The sequence below is a fragment of the Melanerpes formicivorus genome, unplaced genomic scaffold (assembly GCF_026170545.1).
Source record: "Melanerpes formicivorus ecotype bairdi unplaced genomic scaffold, bMelFor1.0.p_v2 SCAF_6, whole genome shotgun sequence".
NCBI classification, from domain to species: Eukaryota; Metazoa; Chordata; class Aves; order Piciformes; family Picidae; genus Melanerpes; species Melanerpes formicivorus.
Genome location: NW_027142358.1, coordinates 34,153,912 through 34,175,577, shown reverse-complemented (window position 1 = coordinate 34,175,577; position 21,666 = coordinate 34,153,912). Strand labels below are relative to the sequence as shown.

The window sequence follows — 21,666 nt, the reverse complement described above, 5'->3', positions numbered from 1 at the left end:
CAAACAAGCAAAACCCCATCCCCAAACAACTTGCTGGAATCAGCAGAGCATCTTTAATGGCCTGGATCAAATGTAGACAGGGTCTGTGTTCTTCTGGGGAAGGGGTGGGTGGTTTCATTTGGCAGCTCCTGAGCACTAATTGTCTGTCTTTTGTGGTATGTGTAGTGTTGTTTTGGTCTCAAATTCAAACTTGTAGCAAAGAAGTGCAGCTGAGGATTATTTGCAGAGAGTTATGAGGATGACTTAAAGACTGTGCAGAGTGAGGCTGTTTTGCTATGCTCACTGTCAGCTGCATGGATGAGAGCAGGACCATTCCCTCTGGTGACTGCAGGGAGTTTAAGAAAGGAGGGGCTGGAAGGCAGAAGTTATTATATTCTATGGAGTTTATGGTCTGTGAAACTGAAATGGGAAGTAGAATTTGAGGGAAAGCAGCAGCAATTACTTGCAAGGGATTGTTTGAATTTTAAACAGCTTCAGATTAGATGTTTCATTCTCAGTTGGTGGTTACTGATTAAGAGAGGGCTTTAGGGAGGCCAGCTTAGCTCTCTGGGGGAGTGCATGGACCTTTAACCTCCTGGTATCTGCCTAGGTCAGGTCATAAGTCAGGACTCGGTCATCTTATCCCATTCCTCCCAAGGAATGGGAGTGTGAGACTGATGGCAAATTGCTTTCAGGCTCTACCCTTCCCATCCTGCTCTGTTTGAGTTACCTTAACCTCTTCTGAGTACCTTCTGTCAGTGGCTTCCTCACGTACCTGACACCTCAGCAAGTGCTCTCCAAAGAGGAGAAGGTTCCTAGTTAGTCACCTTTTAAGTCCCAGCCTAGAGCTTCTCCTGAGGAGCTCAGAGAAGTTTGTATTTGTCCCTGGAGCTGTTCAGACGCTGTGTGGAGCTGGCACTAAGGGATATGGTTTAGTGTTGACCCTTCAGTGCTGGGTCAAAGGCTGGACTGGATGAGCTTGGAGATCTCTTCCAACTGGATGTATTCTGTGGCTGGTAATTAAGACAGAAGTTAACTGACTTTTCCAGATGTCACAATAAGCTCCAGAGTGAGTCCTGGGGCCTGCCTGCTCCTGCCTCACCCACAGCAGCTGCAGTATTTTAGGGGTGCCACATTTTGCCATGCCCTGCTGGAGCCAGGGGCTATATTGCTGCTGTTGACTCAGATCCTGCTTGGGACCCAAAAAAACCCCAACCCAAACCCACCAGTTTTGCAGTGCAGAGGAGGACAAGCCATGGTGCCCTTTGCTTTCTAGCTGGCTTGACTGGAGAAAGTGTCACATTTTCCAACCTTTGTGCTCACAGAGAGTGCAGCCCAGAAAGTCTCTCCCTGCATGAAGACTAATTATCTAAGTAGACTTTTCCATCTAGCTTTGCTTACCCCATAAATTACTGTTGCTTGTGGGTCTGCACCTGGCAACACCTTCTGCCTTTCATAGCGCTGTGGAGAGTTAACATCTTGGCTATAGTTCAGTGATTTTTTTTCTCCCCCCACCTATTTTAGTGCTTTTTTTAAGGACAGGAAAAAAAGCTGGTTAAGAAAACAAACCCCAAACCAAACAACCAAACTAATCCTCTCCTGGAAAAGAATAGTAACTGGGTTAGCACTGTCTGAGGCATAATTTGTAACCCTTGACATCTCCTGAAGGGGAAATGAAGATATCACTCTTGACAACAAGGAAGGAAAATGTCTCTTGGAAGGCAGGGTGGAGATACCTGCTCTCCCTTGGTGGGGTAGATGAGCCTGCCTGTGTTAAGGGTTTGGGTGAGCTCATTTAGACTGGAGCCCTTGCAGTGGCACAAATGAAGCTTTTGCTCATGTATCTTAGTATCATAGGATCAGTCAGGGTTGGAAGGGACCACAAGGATCATCCAGTTCCAACCCCCCTGCCATGGGCAGGGACACCCCACACTAGATCAGGCTTGAAACCATTCCATTTCCTAGGTCTGTATGTGTGCTCTGTGATGGACCCACAGGTGGCTGGTGTCTGAAAGCCAGCTGGATGAGTGAAGTACAGACCTATGGAATCCTAGCTCCTTGCATCTCTTCAGGCAAGAGCAAGGAAAGAGGGGACACAGCTGTGGCTCTTGGACTTTTTCTGTTGGTTCCCCTCAGAAGTACATCACATTCCAAATGACCTTCCTGCATTTGCATGCTGTCATTCTGCCTACCAAATCTGTGTGTGTTGTAGGTTCTCTCAGTGTGTTGAGTAAGGTGGAAGTTTGATTTCAGTGAACAGATCTTAAAGAGCAAGAACTTTTGGAGGCTATATCCTCTTGTTAGAGGCTTAGGATGGGGTCACTGTGGACCTACCCAAATTATTCTGGGATTAAGAGAGAATTGTGTTTGCTTGACACCTCTCTACTGACAAACTTGTGATGAAAGAATTTTCAGGAAGGACTGAGGCTTTCCCTGCTGGCTGTGTCCAGCCAGATATCACAGCAGCTGAAATCATGATCATTCTTGTGCATTAGCTGCTTGTGGATCTGCATCTATTTCTGCTCCTGTACTCAGCACTGGTTAGGCCACACCTTGAGTCCAGTTCTGGGCTCCTCAGTTTAAGAGGGACACTGAGACACTTGAATGTGTCTAGAGAAGGGCAACGAGGCTGGGGAGAGGTTTGGAGCACAGCCCTGTGAGGAGAGGCTGAGGGAGCTGGGGTTGCTTAGCCTGGAGAAGAGGAGGCTCAGGGGAGACCTTCTTGCTGTCTACAACTACCTGAAGGGAGGTTGTAGCCAGGTGGGGATTGGTCTCTTCTCCCAGGCAACCAGCACCAGAACAAGAGGGCACAGTCTCAAGCTGTGCCAGGGGAGGTTTAGGCTGGAGGTGAGGAGAAAGTTCTTCCCAGACAGAGAGATTGGCCATTGGGATGTGCTGCCCAGGGAGGTGGTGGAGTCCCCATCCCTGGAGGTGTTTAAAACAAAGTATCTTTCAAGAGATTCCTACATGCAGGGTATCTTTATTAGAATAAACCTTTATTAGAATAAACCAAACCAGGTTGGAAGAGACCTTCAAGATCATCGTGTCCAACCCATCAACCAATCCAACCCACCCAAACAGCTAACCCATGGCACCAAGCACCCTGTCAAGTCTCCTTCTGAACACCTTCAATGGCGGCGACTCCACCACCTCCCCGGGCAGCCCATTCCATAGCACAATCACTCTTTCTGTATAAAAAAAGCTTGGATGTGGCACTTGAAGCCATGGCTTAGTTGTCAGGAGGTGTTAGGTATTAGGTAAGAGGTTGGAGTTGATGATCTCTGAGGTCTTTTCCAACCTGGTTGATTCTGTGATTCTGTTTCTGCTGGAGACCTTCATACTCAAAATACTTGGAGCCACTGGAATAGCTGGAAGGAAACTTGGCCATGTCTGGCATGACCAGTTGATGGAACACTGCCTGTCCCATTGGGAAGAGGCAATTGTCCCTTTGAGACTTTAAGAACAAAGTCAAAGGAAGGAAAATGTGCAGCTTGCCATAATCCTTCAGCCACCTTGGTCCTGCTGCCTGGAGCTCAGAAATCTTTCTTTGTATTTCCTTTATCGCAATCAGATAGTGACCTGCAGCACTTTGTCCCTCTGAAGTGGGGAATGTCTTGAGTCAATTTGCACTGGGGCAGGCCAGCAGAAGGGTGTGTGTGCTGGCCAAGATAGCCTCCAGAGCAAAATTCCTCCCCTGTGACTAATTCTGGGTGGTGGATTTCAGAACGGAGCTCGGGATGGTTCTTCAAGGTGTGCAAAGAGTTCCTGCAGCAAGGAGAGAGGAATCAGTTATGGAGTGTTTAAATCCTTTGTAGTGTTTTCTTTTTCCTCTGAAGTGGTGAGCTTGCTTGAGTATTTAGAGGCTTTGAGTGACTCATCTGAATCCTCTGGGACAGCACAGGAGCCTTTGCTTCCTTGCACCCACCCAGAAAGCAAACGTGCTTCTATCAGCTGTTCCTGTTTGACAGGTGTGTGCTTTCACATATGCATTGTGATAAGCTCCATCGCCACAGCCATCACAGACACATGTAAATGCAGGCAGCTAAATGGCAGAGTCAAGACAGAGTTCTGACTCCATAGGCTTTTCCACTTCCTACAGCTTCTGGGTGGCTGTTCTGCACTACTCCTCTGTGGTGGGTTGAAATTACCCCACTCACCCCAACTGATTTGGAGAAAACTGACCCCCGGCATAGAATTGCCAGAGCAGCTCAGGTGGAAGCAAATGAAGCTGTGTTTACAGGCTAAATTAAACCTAGAAATATGAAATGCAATGAATATGTACAAAAGATGCAGCATTTACATGTATTCACAAATCAGGAGGGTCAGATGGGATGTTAGGAAGAAGTTCTTCCCCATGAGGGTGGTGAGAGACTGGCACAGGTTGCCCAGATCCAGGAGATCCTCTCCTATGGGGACAGGCTGAGAGAGCTGGGGTTGTTCAGTCTGGAGAAGAGAAGGCTCTGAGCAGACCTCCTTGTGGCCTTCCAGTATCTGAATGGGGGCTACAGGAAAACTGGGGAGGGACTTTTGAGGGTGTCAGGGACTGATAGGACTGAGGGGAATGGATCCAAGTTAGAGGAAGAGAAATTTAGATTGGATATTAGAAAGATGTTCTTCCCCATGAGGGTGGTGAGAGCCTGGCACAGGCTGCCCAGGGAGGTGGTGGAAGCCTCCTGCCTGGAGGTGTTTGCAGCCAGGCTGGATGTGGCTGTGAGCAACCTGCTGTAGTGTGAGGTGTCCCTGCCCATGGCAGGGGGGTTGGAACCTGCTGATCCTTGAGGTCCCTTCCAGCCCTGACAGCTCTGTGATTCTATGATTTGATAATTTAGTTAATCAAAATGTTCAGAGAGATTGTTTGCAAACTGGTAAAAGTCTGATGGAGAAGATGGCCAAAAAAGAACCTCAGCAATCTGTTAGAAGTGTCCACACCTAGTCAGGAGAGGGGGAAAAAAACCCCAACATGTTGAAATGCTATTTATTAGTCACCAAAGTACCATTCTGGGGCATGAGGCACAGATAAAACACAAAAATAGGTATTGCAAAGCAATAAAGGGGAAAAAAAAGGCAAAGCTTTTGGTTTATTAAACTGTGGTGACAAAGTATGTGAAGGGTCAGGCTGTGATTTGAGATGCTTGGAATGCAGTTGTTCCCTGACTTTTCCTCCCTCAAGAGAGGCAATGACAGATTGAGCTGGGTAGTCTGAGGATCAGGTCGTGGAGGGGGTGGAACTGTGAGGGTGTTCTCTGGGATTTTGGGAGAACTCAGTAGGAAGCTTCAGGGAACAAACCAGAACTAAGAGGGGAATAGCTGGTGGAGAGCTAGGTGAAAGAGCTGCAGGAGTTTCCTACAGCCAATGAATCTCTGTTGGGGGATGCTTATCCTTTCACAGGATGTTAGGGGTTGGAAGGGACCTCTGAAGATTGAGTCCAAGGCCCCTGCCAGAGCAGGACCATAGAATCCAGCACAGGTCACATAGGAACACATCCAGATGGGGCTGGAAAGGCTCCAGAGAAGGAGACTCCAAAACCTGTTCCAGTGCTCTGGGACCCTCACGGTGAAGAAGTTCCTCTTATGTCTGGTCAGGATGCCTCTGCTTTCAGCAGCTTGTTGCTGCTCTCCTGGTTTTCTCCCAGTTCACATGAGCTCCCTATGTGTTCTGTGTGCCAGATGAGCTCAAGTCATCTATGGGACTTCAGTAGACCAGCTGACATTGCCTAGGGAAATTCAGTAGGGACTACTTGGAGAGCTGAAGGCTTGGTGCCTTCAGTTAGAAGTGACCTAGTGAGCAACCAGGAGGAAGCTAATGGCTTTGACCTCCATTACCAAAGAGAGTCATCTATTTGCAGCTTGAGTCATAAGGGTGAGGGTTTTTTTGGGGCTGGTTTGTTGTTTTGGATTCCTCTCCTCCCCTCCCCCCCAAATGAATATCACTGTTGTGGTCCATCCATTCAGAGAAGACCTGTGTACTGTGGAAGCATGGCTTTAAAGCTCTTCTGAACCTAGCTGGGTGCTGGTTGTCAGTAATGGCACCAGCTTTGCTGCTCAAAGGCAGACTTTGTTGGGACCAGGCAGTGAAGGCAGGTTACAGCCCACATTAAAAGTCCTCTATGGTCATGGGTGTTACAAGGTGAGTGGTAGCAAGACCCCACTGTGCCTGGGAACCATAGAATCATTGGGTGCTTGGGAAGGGACCTTAAAGGTCTTCTAGTCCAACCCCCATGCAGTCAGCAGGGACATGTTCAACTAGATCAGGTTGCCCAGAGCCCTCTCCACCCTGACCTGGAATGGTTCTAGGGCTGGTGCATCTACCACCTCTCTGTGCCAGTGCTTCACCACCCTCAGTGTAAAAAGTATTCCCTAGTCTGAATCTTCTCTCTTTAAATTTCAAACCACCACTCCTCCTCCTGTCACAACGAGCCCTGCTAAGAAGATTCTCCCCATCTTTCTTGGAGGCCCCCTTGAAGTATTGAAAGGCTGCAACAAGCTTTTCCAGAAGGAGATGTTCCATTTGGGAGTCTTCAGCAGAAGATGCCATCATCTGGGTTTGCAGTGCTGTGCTTGCAACCAGCAAGTGCTGAGCTGGCAAGCTGAATCGAGTTGAATCCAGCTCCCTGACATGAATCCAGTTGTGTGATGGTGCAGCAGAAGTACTTTGGGCCTCTGCAGCAGTTGTTCAGCTTCAGCAGAGGAGGCTTAGGCTGATGTTTTATTCTAAAGCTGTTGTCTCTTCTCATTGGAGTGACAAGAAGGGAAATGGCACAAATTCTTGCTCATGTTGCCACCCAGTACAACAGAATGGAATTAACCAGGTTGGAAAAGACCTTTGAGATCATCAAGTCCAACCTATCACCCAACACCATCTGATCTACTCAACCATGGCACCAAGTGCCTCATCCAGGCTCTTAAACACTTTCAGGGATGGTGACTCCACCACCTCCCTGGGCAGCACATCCCAATAGCCAATTTCTCTTTCTGGGAAGAATTCCTTCCTCACCTCCAGCCTAAACCTCCCCTGGCACAGCTTGAGACTGTGTCCTCTTGTTCTGGTGCTGGGTGCCTGGGAGAAGAGACCAACCCCCACCTGGCTACAACCTCCCTTCAGGTAGTTGTAGAGAGCAAGAAGGTCTCCCCTGAGCCTCCTCTTCTCCAGGCTAAGCAACCCCAGCTCCCTCAGCCTCTCCTCACAGGGCTGTGTTCCAGACCCCTCCCCAGCCTTGTTGCCCTTCTCTGGACACCTTCCAGCAACTCCCTTTCTGTGGCCAATTGTGGCTGCAAGTTGGTTGTGTTTCCTTGTTGAATGGTAAACCATCTCCTGTGGTTTCCTGTCAAATTAACTACTCTGATTTTTCTGTTACTCTGATTTTTCTTGTGTTTTAACTTCTGCAGAGCCCTGATTTGTTCTTGTTCTTGCAGTCCATCAGGTTAAAACCCACTTGCTCTGGTTCTGAGGAGTGTGATGTAGCTTGTCATGGTGAAAAGTTCAGGTTGCTGTGACCAAGCCTCCTTCAGAAGAGCTCATAAAGAATTAAAACACTCCAAATATGTAGCTGGGGCAGTGGTTATTTACCAGTGGCTTATGGCAGTCATTCATCCTGATCCAAACCCTGACTTGCAAGGTTGCTTAGCAGAATGACAATGCAGTAAACCAGCCCTGATGAGCTCTCTCTAGTTCCATAAACTCACTTTCTTAGCTCTTTATAGTGTGAAAAACTAAAGTCATGATACATGTGTGATGCATACCACCAAGGGGAGGGCCTGAGGAGGGGAGCTGTGAGTTGGGAATGCAGGTTTTGAGGCAGTGTCACACACTTCTGTGGCATTAAGAAGCATCCCTGCCCTCCACCTGCTGCTGGAGTCTCACCAACATTCATCTTGTTGTTCAAATCTCACATGGGCAGTCTTGAACTAATAATTGATAGGACAAGAGGAAACTGCCTCCAGATGCTCCAGCAGAGGTTTGGGTTGGACATTAGGGGAAAAAATTACTCCCAGAAGGGTTTGTAAGGCACTGGAAGCAGGCTTCACAGGGCAGTGATGGAGTTGCCATCCCTGGAGGTATTCAGGAGTTGTGTAGAGACATGGTGCTTAGGGACATGGTTTAGTGGTGACCTGGCAGGGCTGGGTTAGTGGCTTGGCTTGATGAAGATCTGAAAGGTCTCTTCCAACCAAAACTATGATTCTAATATTATTAGCCTGTAACTGGACAGTAGTAGCAGTAACTAGATAATGAGCTGGTTGCTCTCTGGGGGACTAGGAAAGCCAGAATCCCCTTGCAGAGAGGCCTCTTCTTCCAAGCTTTGAACTGAAGGCACTTCTACCTCCAGCAAGTGTGAGGGCTTAGGTCCTGGCATCTGGGACACAGCCCTGTGCAGCCTTTTTCTGCTGGAGAAGGACCTACACACGAGCCAGGCACCCAGCAGGATTTCAGGGCTGAAGCTGTAATAGTCTTTTAAGAGTATATAGAGTTGCTGGAAGTGTCACAGCATGGCCCTTAACTTTTTGCCTGGTGTGCTGCACTGCAAGCCTGCTTTCCATTTGGCTGATGAAAATGACTGTACCAGACTGCAGTTTTTTATTCCACTTGCTAAAATAAGTAGTTTGCAGTTGAAAAGCTGCACAGGACAGCTACAGGAGGTTCAGATTTTTGAGTGCTTGGTCAGAAATGCAATGCTAAAACAAGGGATTAGTGGAGAGCCAGCAGAAGGGCATTTTGGCAGCCAAGTTATGATGCAGGAAATCTATATGTGTGCTGGATGGCTCTGTATCCTCCCAGTGCTGGGGTGGATCCTGTTCTCTGCAAGACCAATGCCAGCACTCCTTTTCAGTTCAAACAGGAACAGAACAGCACCTTCAGTACATTCTGTCCAAGAAGGATTATGTTACAAGAAAGATCTGGTGGTGCTGGAATGTGTCCAGGGAAGGGCCAAGAGGATGAGCAGAGAGCTGGAGATCCTCTCCTATGGGGACAGGCTGAGAGAGCTGGGGTTGTTCAGTCTGGAGAAGAGAAGGCTCTGAGCAGACCTCATTGTGGCCTTCCAGGATCTGAAGGGGGCTCCAAGAAAACTGGGGAGGGACTTTTGAGGGTGTCAGGGAGTGATAGGACTGGGGGCAATGGATCCAAGTTAGAGGAGGAGAAATTTAGATTGGATGCTAGGAAGAAGTTGTTCCCCATGAGGGTGGTGAGAGCCTGGCACAGGTTGCCCAGGGAGGTGGTGGAAGCCTCCTGCCTGGAGGTGTTTGCAGCCAGGCTGGAGGTGGCTTGAGCAACCTGCTGTGGTGTGAGGTGTCCCTGCCCATGGCAGGGGCTTGGAACTGGCTGAGCCTTGAGGTCCCTTCCAACCCTGACCATTCTCCATAAGTGTGCATCCTCATGTGCTTTTTCTGTGAGGATTTTCTTTAGGCATTTTTGGCCAGGCAGCATCTTAATTTCTTTCTTGTGCTACCCCAGTGCAGCAAGAGGTGAGGCCACTCTGTCTGTCCAGCCCCATCTGGATGTGTTCCTGAGTGACCTGGGCTGGATTCTCTGGTCCTGCTCTGGCAGGGGGGTTGGACTTGATGGTCTTTGAAGGTCCCTTCCAACCCCTTACATCCTGTGATCCTATGAACCCTTCAGGAAGTGTTTCTGTTGGGGGGGGGGCTGGTGGAGAGGGTGCAGTGCTCAGCCGTTGTGGTTTCCCCCGCCAGGTCCGCAACCAGCACTGGAGTCTCATCATGGAGAGCGTGGTCCCGTCCGACAAGGGGAACTACACCTGCATAGTGGAGAACCAGTACGGCTCCATCAACCACACCTACCACCTGGATGTTGTTGGTGAGTAGAACTGGCACCTGGGAGACAGCAAATGAGTTGCTTTGCTAAACCCCTCAGGGCTGAGCTGATGCCTTTTGCATCAGCGTTGAAGATGGTTTTGCAGGAGTCTGAAGGTGAAGCTCTTGGCACCTACCCAGCTGCTCCTAAACTGTGGACATTCACCTCTCTGACTTGTGTCTGTAGGACTGATCTCCCCATGCCTTGGCACAGGTGTAACATCCATCTGTTTAGCCTGGAGAAGAGGAGGCTCAGGGGAGACCTTCTTGCTCTCTGCAACTCCCTGAAGGGAGGTTGTAGCCAGCTGGGGGTTGGTCTCTTCTCCCAGGCAGCCAGCACCAGAACAAGAGGACACAGTCTCAAGCTGTGCCAGGGGAGGTTTAGGCTGGATGTTAGGAAGAAGTTCTATACAGAGAGAGTGATTGCCCTTTGGACTGTGCTGCCTAGGGAGGTGGTAGAGTCACCATCCCTGGAGTGAAGAGGAGCCTGGATGAAGCACTTAGTCTGGTTGATTAGATAGGGTTGGGAGATCAGCTGGGATTGATGATCTTGGAGGTCTCTTCCAAGCTGGCTGATTCTGTGGTTCTGTGGGATTGCTGTTGCTGGGATGCATCTACAAGTGTGCTGTGGTGACCAAATGATAAACAGATGCAATTGGAATAATTAGTCTTACAGTTCCATGATTGCTTCCATGATTGTGCTAACCAATTGTAATGACTACAGTGAGGAAAACCACGAGGTGATCCTTTAGGTTGTTGTTACTGGAGCCGAAACAATGATTTTAGCTTTTCAAGGGAAAAGCTAGATGCTGACTTGGAACTTAGTGCAGATCTGGAGCTTCAGCAGGGGTACTTTGCATTCACAGCCATGTAACAGAGAGAGTAGTCACTAAGAGTCATGCCTTATTTGTCTGGGTCCACTTAAATACGTGGGAAAACCCAAATCCAAAAGAAAGGAAGCATCAGCTCCCTCAGTCAGCAAGAAATCAGAGAATGGTAGGGGCTGGAAGGGACCTCGAAAGGTCATCCAGCCTCCAGAGATCTCCAGAGATCATCCAGTCCAACCCCTGCCAGAGCAGGATCACCTATACCAAGTTGCACAGGAATGCATCCAGGCAGGTCTTGAATACCTCCAGAGAGGGCGACTCCACAACCCCCCTGGGCAGCCTGCTCCAGTGTTCTGTCACCCTCACAGGGAAATCATTCTTCCTCCTGTTTCCATGGAACGTCCTCAGCTGCCACTCCCTGCCCCTTCTCCTGCCATTGGGCATCCACCAAAATGCCACTGAGAGCTAGAGGAACCTGCATGGAGCAGGGGAGGGAAAAAGACAGTGTTGTGATGGGGCTGTCCTGAGGCTCCAGTGTGTTGAAGTCCTCAGAGTCTGCGACATGAAGCACAGTGGTGGAGCAAGGCAGCCCTTGTGAGCCACCCAGCTCGTCTGTTCTTGGGCTTAGGTGTAGTGAAAAGCACTGAAAGCAGGATTCTTGTCTCCTGAGTGGTGTTTTGTCATCCTAGGTGGAGTGAGCTGTGGGTATTGTTGAGGTGAACTGAGTGAGTGGCAAAGCTTTTTTTTGTTTGAACACTTGTTTAAACAAAGTTTATGGAGGGTGCAGCAGCAACGGCTGCCAGAGGTGGTAGTAAATCGTGTCCTGCGTGCTCCTGTCCTCCACTGACCACCCTGCCTGGGCTTGTTGGGGACGAAGCTTGGTTTGCAGAGCCTTGCCCAGGAAGGATGTAAGGAAATGATGACTTGTGGGAGCTTTGGAGGGGGTTTAGGGGTTTTTTCCTTAACCCTTTAGGGAGCCCTGGCTTGGCTCCGCTTCGGTTTTGCTTGAAACCGTTTTGCAGTAGGCTCCATGGGAGGCAAAAGGCAGCTCTGCTGTGCTGGGAATTGTCCTTGCTGAAACAAAACTTGTTGAAAATTCCCCTTCCCTTCTCTTTGCCCTGCTCATTTTCCTCATTACCTCTGCAGGCTGGATCTGGCATGTTTCATGGTGACTGTAAATTCTTTTTCACCCACTTTTGCTTTTTTTGTCCCTGGGCAATGTGTTCATGAGCAAATATTTGTCAGAAACCCTCCTGCCCCCTTCCCCCCCTCTGAGCCTTCTGAATGTCTTACATTGAGAAATCTTATGCAGAGGTTTATTTTTCCTGGCAGCACGTTACAGTGACCTGCATGAATGAATGGAATGGTAATAAGGATTATGTCATTTATTGAAATGTCTATTCCTTTCCTATAGAGAGGCAGGAAAGCAAATAATGAGGCTTCTCAGAAGTGCCCAGTGGTTTGGTGGGCTGGTTACCTGGCTGGTGGCACCCAGCAGAGCCTTGGGTTTTCTCTGGGCAGGTATTCACTCACTCAGCCTTTCCTGGTGCTTGAGCCTTGTGAGAGATGAAACCAGAAGTGCAAAAGTGGCTCTTGCAAGTCAGGACCTGCGTTTTGGAGCTCTCTGCACAGATTGGTTTTGCTTCCAGGTTGGAGTTTGCATTCAATTTCGAGGGTGTAATGATCAGCTTGCCTTGAAAACATGTGTAGGAAGATGCATCCTATGATTCACAGAAGAGTTTGGGTTGGAAGGGACCTTAAAGATGATCTAATTCCAACCCCTCTGGCATTGGCAGGGACACCTTTCACTGGACCACGTTGCTCAAGGCCTTATCCAACCTGGCCTTGAAGACACCTGTCTTGAGTTGACTGTGAGTCTTCCAAGAGACATTGCATTGGGACTTTGACCTGAAAGGAGGATGGATGCGAGAGAGCTCAGCCATCACTTGGTTGCTGAAAGGTTATAATAATGGTGGAGGTTGGGCATGAAGTTGCTGAAGCAGTGACTTAAAGCTGGCCAGGAGGGGAAACTGACAGGCTCTCCATTTAAGACTGTTCCACAGAAATGAATTCTGTGCTTTTCTTTCTGTGTCCATGTACAATTTCAATTCCCCCAGGGCTGTGGAGGGTTAGGGATGTTTGTTTGGAGGCAATTGCATGCCTAGAGCACATCTTACAAGCTTCAGGTTGTAATTTTAGGCCGAGTTGTGTGTGGAAAAGTGTCAGTTGCAAGCCTCTGAAATTGCTTTTTCTATATGGTTTAACTGGTTCCAGAGCTGATTAAGTGTAAGTAATAGCAAATGGTATTAAACATGGTAATGTATTACACTAACATGAGCATCTGACTGTATGGTGTAATGTAGAGAACCCTCTGATTATGTCACAGATTTGGGAGGTATTCCAGCAAAAAAACCCTGCCAAGTAATGACACAATGCTAGTTAGGAATATCCAGGATTGCTCCCTGCCAATAACTTTCCAAACCTTGAACTCTTATGACAATTAAGAGCTTGGAGCCAGGAGGGCTGAGCGGTTCTCATGTAGGTGTGAACTGCTCTCGTTTTTACCTTGTAATTACTTGCAAGAACCCTCTTAAAATAGTCAGCTCGGCTCAGATGGTCTCATTCAGATTTACAAACTTGGCAAAGTTTGCACAGAGCTTTGTACAATGGGAGTAGAAAACGCTGAAGGAAAAATGCAGAAAGTCCTTGGCAGGCTCTCTGTGTTGCAGGGGATACTGGTGCAGGTTGACAGCGTTAGAGAGGAGCTGTGGCTCTGGCCAGGAGGTTCTGTGGGACAAAGGTTATTCCTTACCTGTTGGGGATACCCCAGTTGCCTGCTTTCCCCCCCTCTCCTCCACCTCCATTTCAAAACAGGCTGCAGTGTGCCCAGGCAGCCAAGAGGGCCAATGGCATCCTGGCCTGCATCAGGAGCAGTGTGGCCAGCAGGAGCAGGGAGGTCATTCTGCCCCTGTACACTGCACTGGTTAGGCTGCACCTCGAGTCCTGTGTCCAGTTCTGGGCCCCTCAGTTTAGGAAGGAGGTTGACTTGCTGGAACGAGTCTAGAGAAGGGCAACAAAGTTGGTGAGGGGTTTGGAACACAGCCCTGTGAGGAGAGGCTGAGGGAGCTGGGGTTTCTTAGCCTGGAGAAGAGGAGACTCAGGGGAGACCTTCTTGCTCTCTACAACTCCCTGAAGGGAGGTTGTAGCCAGGCAGAGGTTGGTCTCTTCTCCCAGGCAGCCAGCACCAGAACAAGAGGACACAGTCTCAGGCTGCACCAGGGGAGGTTTAGGCTGGAGGTTAGGAAGAAGTTCTACACAGAGAGAGAGATTGCCCATTGGAATGGGCTGCCTGGGGAGTCCCCATCACTGGAGGTGTTCAGAAGGAGACTTGCTGGGGTGCTTGGTGCCATGGGTTAGTTGTTTAGGTGGGTTGGATTGGTTGATAGGTTGGACTCGATGATCTTGAAGGTCTTTTCCCGTCTATTCTATTCTATTCTAATTCTATTTCTATTCTCAGGGCTACAAAATGTGTTAGGCTGCAGGAGCCTCAACTGGTGGCAAAGCCAAATCCCTCTTGGGTGCTGTGAAGGGGAGACGAATGGAGTTGGGCTTTGTATCGGAGCACTATCCAGAGACCTTAATTATTGTCGGATACTTACTGTCCAAGGCAACGTGCCAGCACCCAGTAATTGCTTACAACCAAAATGCAGAGAGGCCAGGAGAAGGAAATGTCATTGTCCATTTTATAGATGAAAAACTGAGCTGTGGAGTGATGAAATTTCTTGCCCTGGGTCACACAGGAAGCTGGTGGCAGAGCCAAAAAGCAAAGCTGGTACTTGAATCCTAATCCAGGACCTTAATTAAGAGACTGTTCTTTCCCTTGTACAGTTTAGCCCATCAGCTGGGTTTTTTTTACGTGCAGCTGAAGTGCCTTTCTGTTCTTTTGTGTTGAACAGCAGGTAGAAGCTTGCATTTTTATAGTCAGCTTACTAATAGACTAACTCCATTCTCATTAAACATATATAAAGTCATGCAGTCTTAAGGGAGAGTGAATGGGAGCAGCGTGGTTTGCACTGATTAGTTGTATTGTAGTGAATCCGGGTTGGAGGAAGCAACGTGGGAATGCAGCCACTGAGACTTGTATATAATTAGATCACTCTTGGATTGCAATTATCACTGGAGTGCAATTTCAGCTCTGTTTAAGCATGGAAGTAACTAATTGAATTTATGTTTTAATGGCCAAAGAAAAGGAAGGAAAGAAAAGGTTAAGTCTTTGAGCAGTCTTAGTGCAGGTAGCCTTTCCTGTCCTATTTAATGTCATCATCCAGGGAAACAAAAAGGTGGTTTGGTTTCAGCTGAAGTTTGGCACATTACCTCATTTGCTGGGCTTTTATAGGCAGCTGTAATAGCATGACACATCTTCCAAGAATGGATAAGACAGTCCTGCTGTTTACTATGAAAATGAACACAGCTTTTCACACATATATATATGAATGTGTAAATATCTATATGTCTGTATATTTTGAACAGCAGTCCTTTTGCAGCCAGTGTAGCTGCAGTTTGACCACTTCCTACTTTGCCCTTGGCTCTTGTTACCGAGGAGTCAAAACTCCAGAGGTGGCCAAGTACCACGCAGTTGGTCCCTTAATATTTCCAATTTTCATATGAAAACAAGTGAGAGAATAACTTCTGCTCCAGGAAGCATTTGAAGTGACTCTCAGTTTAAGGCTCGGGCCCCAGGAATCTCCTGTATGAGTGGTTTTCCCTGATGGCTGTGCAGAAGAACCCTTTTCATTCTGAACTCTGGGAGGCTTTAGAGGGCTTTGGATGTAGTTTATTCTTGTGTTTTACAGCACATTAGTGAAAGAAACCTGATCAAAATGGAACCAACTTTCTGCTGTTGGTGCTTCACTGTTTCTAAATCCAAGTGTGACCGTTTGAGGAGGCAGGAGATGGAACACAGCAAAGTGCCAGGTTCTGCACATTGGCCACAGCAACCCCATGCAGAGCTACAGGCTGGGGTCAGAGTGGCTGGAGAGCAGCCAGGCAGAGAGGGACCTGGGGGTGCTGGTTGATGGTAGGCTGAACATGAGCCTGCAGTGTGCCCAGGCAGCCAGGAGGGCCAATGGCATCCTGGCCTGCATCAGGACCAGTGTGGCCAGCAGGAGCAGGGAGGTCATTCTGCCCCTGTACACTGCACTGGTTAGGCTGCACCTCGAGTACTGTGTCCAGTTCTGGGCCCCTCAGTTTAGGAAGGAGGTTGACTTGCTGGAACGAGTCCAGAGAAGGGCAACAAAGTTGGTGAGGGGTTTGGAACACAGCCCTGTGAGGAGAGGCTGAGGGAGCTGGGGTTGCTTAGCCTGGAGAAGAGGAGACTCAGGGGTGACCTTATTGCTGTCTACAACTACCTGAAGGGAGGTTGTAGACAGGTGGATGTTGGTCTCTTCTCCCAGGCAACCAGCACCAAAACAAGAGGACACAGTCTCAGGCTGCGCCAGGGGAGGTTTAGGTTGGATGTTAGGAAGAAGTTCTACACAGAGAGAGAGATTGCCCATTGGAATGGGCTGCCTGGGGAGGTGGTGGAGTCACCATCACTGGAGGTGTTGAGACTTGATGGGGTGCTTGGTGCCATGGGTTAGTTGTTTAGGTGGGTTGGATTGGTTGATGGGTGGGACACGATGATCTTGAAGGTCTCTTCCAACCTGGTCTATTCTATTCTGTTCTGTTTCCCCTAGTTTAGGGCAGGAGGGAAGGCTTTGTTTCTAGCCACTTTTATTTCTGGATCCTCATGTGCTCTCAGAGCTGCCAACAGGGCACAGACAGATTGCTTTTTTTCTTCTTTAAGAGCCATGTTTCCATTCTGTCATTCCCCAGTTCATCACCACAAATGCATTGTTATTTGCTTTTTGTTGAGGCTTGTTCTGCCAAAACACAGTTCAGAGCTGCTTTGACTTCGCTGCAGTAGGTTCCTTTAATTTCCAAAGGTCTATTTTTGGGACTCAGGTTGCCTATGAAGAAGGAACTGACACCAGCTAAATACATGCCTTGGACATTGCATCACTGATGTCTGGCAGGAGTTGAGTGCAGGTATTACAACCAAGCCTAAACTTGCATTGCTGGCAGGTGTGCTCAGAGTTGTTGACTGACTCTCTCCATGGACAAGCTTTGGCTTGATGTCTTCACCCGAGAGCTTGCGGCAAGGGACGTGATGGGGCAGGGGCTGGAAGCGTGAAGGAATCCACACTGGTGCCTGCCCTCCGGTGTTTAGTTAGGCTGAGAGGGGAAGAAGATTTTATTTAATGTACTGATAAGGCCAAGTGTGGACTTTACACCTGGCACTGGGCTTTGGGCAAGGCGTGTGCCCCTGAGACGTGACGCAAATGGTTTGGTGCTGCAGGGTGTGCGGTTCGCCCCTGAAAACAAAGGCTGCAGTGTGATGGTTCAGCTAAGGGAAAATGAAAGGTGATGCTTCCCCCCCCCTTTAGCAAGGTAAAAATATTCCAACCTGCTAGTTTTGTAGTGATAGAGCTTCAGATTTCACTGGAGTAGTCTGGCTAAGTTACATTTTCTGGCCAAGTGCTGGTGTCATTACTTCATCTGCTGGGCGAGCAGCGGATCTGTCGTCTTTGGAATGCTTCCTGCAGAGTCTGCTCCAGGAGGACTGGTCTCCCTGTCCCACTTTCTGTCGTATTACAGCCCCAAGGCAGGTATTTCTCTCTTTTCTTTTGATGAGTGATGAACAGGATATTGTTTCAGCTCTGTTATTACCATTTTTAATCATGCCTTCTAATTGGTGCAGTATCCTCCTCGTGGAAGTGCAAGCAGGAATTTGCAGGAGCTGCCTGTGAAGATGCTCAGATGTGAAATTGGCAGGTGTCAAAAGCCAGGGCTGGGCCTAATTCTTATCATTAATCCTTTTATGACCTGATCCAGTCTCTCCTAACAGTTTTGTTACTGGGAAAACCATCAGTGTAATTAGCAGTAAATTGGTTAAGTTACATCCTCTTCAAAAAAAGGTGGGGGGAAAAAAGCAGCTTTCAGTCATCAAAAGTATTGAAAGAGCTGTGATTCTGACTGGATGAACCCAGGGTTGTGAATCCTGTCTGCCTTATTACTGAGGAGTTTGCACCTGCATTGCTTCCTGTCCACTGTGGCAGGAAACACAGAGGTGGGACAACCCCATGGCTGTGTCGGGGTAGCTGCCGGTGGTGGGCGAGATGAATCCACCACAGATCCTTACTGAGACACCACCCTGGTGGTATTGGGGTTTAAATTAGGCTTAAAAGAGATGTAGCAGAGGTGGAAGTGAATGGAGGTGGCAGTTGGCAAGTTGTGCATGACTGTGATGAGCTGAGGCTGGGGGAGTCTGGGAAGATCCGAGAGGGTGGGGATGCCCAGGGACAGGACAAGGGGCAATGGGTGGAAATTGAGGCATAGGAAGTTCCATGGAAACAGGAAGAAGAATTATTTCCCTGTGAGGGTGACAGAACACTGGAACAGGCTGCCCAGGGACATTGTGGAGTCTCCCTCTCTGGAGATACTCAAGACCTGCCCAGATGCATTCCTGTGCAACTTGATATAGGTGATCCTGCTCTGGCAGGGAGGTTGGACTGGATGATCTCTGCAGGTCCCTTCCAGCCCCCTGACATTCTGTGATCCTCTTTGCAGTGTGGTTTCTGCTGCCAGCTTTGGATTAGAATAGAATAGAATTAACCAGGTTGGAAAAGACCTTTGAGACCATAGAGTCCAACCTATCACCCAACACCATCTGATCAACTAAATCATGGCACCAAGTGCCTCAGCCAGGCTCTTCCTAAATACTAGAATTGCATTTCATTAGTTGGTTTCAAAGGTGCAGTTCTGTTGACACCCTGGCTGACGCATGGCTGTAGAGGAGAGGTCAAGAACTGCAGAAAGCAACAGAGAGCCTTGGTGTGGAGCACCAAATTGATGTCCAAACGTGCTGTGAGAGCTGCTGCATCTCACAGACTAGCTGGGTTTACTGAATCACTAGAAATAGAGTGACAAATATACATTGCCAGGGGCACACACCAAGAGCAGTCATCTTCAGCATCTGCTACAATGTTTAGGACAGATGAGGGATTCTGTGCTGCAAAAGTGAGGGTGATCCTGATGAAGGAATAACTCCCCTCCTGACATGGGACCATGGCAAACTTCATCAGCAGGGCAGGCGAGCCCAAAGGCTCAGTAAGGTCCTACCCAGGCACACCTTGAGGTGAAGCCAGGATGATCCAGCATAGAGCATTGAAATTGGGCACTGGAGACTCTCCAGCCCTGAGAGTCTGTGCACTGGGTATGGCCAGGCAGCCAGCTGGGCAAGGGAGAAGGCTGTGGTCCTGCTGATAATTTCACACCTGCATTGCTCAATGGAGCAAGTGTGCTGTGTAGGGGAAGGGGGAGAGTGTAGAAATACAAGAGGGGTTTTAAGGGTTTGCATAACCTTTTCCATTTTGCTTTAAAGGCAGAGCTGTTTCCAGGGAAGGAAATGTGGAGGATGAAAAAATACACAGTCAGGTCACAATAACAACAGCCACAATAAGTCCCAGTGTGTGCTTTATGGCATTGCTGGGTACAGTGGTGAGCTAAACTGCCTGCAGCTGGGAGAGGACATCATCCCTGTGGGGGAGATGCCATTTGCCAGGCATACAGTAAACCTTTGGCAGAACCTGCTGGAGAGCCCACTCCAACGATGCTGGACCCCAGCATTGTCTCTGGTTATTGTAAAGCAGCTGAGGGCTGGGAGCTGTGCAGAGTACAAAGGAGGATATCTCTGAGTGAAAAAATCAATGCAGTCTCTGGGAAGAGCCAGAACAATAACATTTTACCACTTGTCTGTGAGAAGACACGAGTTGGTTTTCATATTCTCTTGTGTTCCTTTTTCTCTTAGGGTACACTGAAAAGAATTTGAATGAAAACCTTGGCTGGTCATTGTTCTGCTTCCCACGTTGTTTTTTCACACTAAAATAAAGCCTCTTCCCCCTTTGTTCAGACATGGATGAAGCTTTTGCTTAGGCATGCACTGCGTGAGGGATACTGCAAGGGAGCTCCCCGTTAGTGTTGTACAACTCTTGCTGCTGTGGCTTTTCTTGCTCCACAGGGCTGATGAAACCCACCCTGTATCAGCCTGACAATGGAGCCTTTGCTTTCAGGACAGACTGCTCTTAAAACCCTGTTGATGGTTTCATGTTTTAAAACAAGAGCCTTCATGTTGCCTGCCTTAGCCCTTAGGCTTGCTGAACGTTCCTGCCTCTCTTAACCCTCTGATAGAGGTGTGATGTGAAAGGATGGCTTTTAAACTAGCCCTGGTTGTGCTTGGTTTTCTTTGTCCTCCTGTTCTCACTCCCCTCAGTGGGTTTTGTATCAAGCCAAGTCAGGCAGTCTTGTTTGCTTCCTTTTCCCGGCTTGCTGCCGCACGAGGAGGAGGTGTGCAGGTGAACTTCTGCTGTAAAGGTGCTGTGTGAAGATGGATTTTAGCTGAAATGCACTTAGGACAGCAAGCTGGAGCCATGCTGCAGAGCTATCCAAAGCAGCAGATGGGATAACATCAGCGGGAGCTGGGCCTGCTGCAGAAACAGTGCCATTACTTCAACTCGGAGGTGAAGGTGGTGAAGTCAAGGACAGAGAGTTTGAATGCACCTGGTTAGCTTCTGGGAAGATTTGTCTTTCTGTAAAGGCACTGCACTTGGCTGGCTGTGGTGAATAGGAGGACTTGGGTGGCACCAGGAAGCTGGAGGGGGTGGCAAAGGCTTTGCTGTGAGTAGCAAGTGGGTCTGTTTCTGGTGTCTGTGACAAAATCTTACTCCTTAGAACTTAAGGGTCTCTAATGGTGTTCAGATGTTTTAATTTTGAGGAAAGCATTCAGTGACAGCAGGGAGTGTGTGGAGTCTAGTTCCCTGCTGTCTCACTTTGTGCTGGCTGCTGATACTCATCCACAAAGCAAAGCAGAGATGGATGTTTGGGCCGAGTGGTTAGCAGTGATGAGGTGTGTGAGACAGCAGTAGAAAGAAATGCCTCAGCTTTATGGAAAAGGCTTTTAACCAGCCTGCAGCCTGCTCTAGGTGAGCCCACTTCAGCAGGGGAGTTGGACTGGATGATCTCTAGAGGTCCTGTCCAACTCCCACCGTTCTATGGCTCTGTAGACTTGAGGACAGAGGGAGTTTAGCAAGTGGTTGTGGAGGTCAGCCCTTCACTTCCACCTCTGTGGGCAGATCCCTGTGCTGTTTCAGGTCCTGTTGAGTTTGCTTGTGAGGAACCAGGAGCCCCGGCTGCAGCGATACCCCTTTGAGCTCTTGGCCCCTGTGATGACTTCTTCAAGCAGCTTTGGGCCAATAGGAAGTGCTCTACATGGAGGCTGCTGCTGTACAGGAACACTGAGTAGTAGGAATGTGTGTTGGCTAATGCCTGCTGATAAAAGATGCCAAAATGTGTGAGGCATGATTTCATCAGCACTGCTCTGGTCCATCAGCCAGCCTGCTGGTCTGCCTGACAGGCTCCTGCTCTTTATCAAGTGTTCTTGCCAGGGATGCTCTTTATCTCTTGGTGCTTAACAACAGTGATCTGTTCTTCCTTGTAGCCTTAAAATATCCTCTGCATTTGCAGAGTTTGGGGAGAGAGCTTTGTCCCTGCCTTGCTCCTTGGCTCGTGTAAGTCACCTGGCCAGTGATGGCTGGAGGGCTGTGTGTGTATGGACAGATAAATGGAACATGGCAGGTCAGCAGCACTCCTGAACTGCCCACAAACAGCATACAGTGCTTCAGACTATGCAGAAAGAGAACCAAACTGAGGTGCAGCTGCTGGAGCTGCTCAGCTCCTGGCTCACTTACGCGTAGTGTATGACGTTAGTCAGCAGAGCCCTTTCGCCTGCACCTGCTTGGTTGTTTCTGGCCTTTTGAAGAGCAGCCAGTACTCAACCTTGCTTCTTCACACCATGGAAGCCAATAGTGGAGTTAGCAGTGTTTTCCTTCCAGTGTTTCATAGAGCACAGGCACCCATAAGCAATTGCTTGCTGCTGCAGAAAAGAAGCCAGGGTTTGGCT

At 48.7% G+C, this 21,666-nt stretch overlaps 1 protein-coding gene across 11 annotated transcripts in view; it reads left to right on the top strand.

Moving 5' to 3' along the window:
* The window catches only part of FGFR2 (fibroblast growth factor receptor 2), a 106,847-nt gene that overhangs the window by 33,849 nt on the left and 51,332 nt on the right, over positions 1 to 21,666 (top strand). For all 11 annotated transcript variants that reach the window (XM_068140394.1, XM_068140393.1, XM_068140392.1 and 8 more), the window contains one exon: positions 9,664 to 9,787. In XM_068140394.1, coding sequence (XP_067996495.1) covers positions 9,664 to 9,787 — 124 coding nt within the window. The remainder of the gene's footprint in view (positions 1 to 9,663; positions 9,788 to 21,666) is intronic.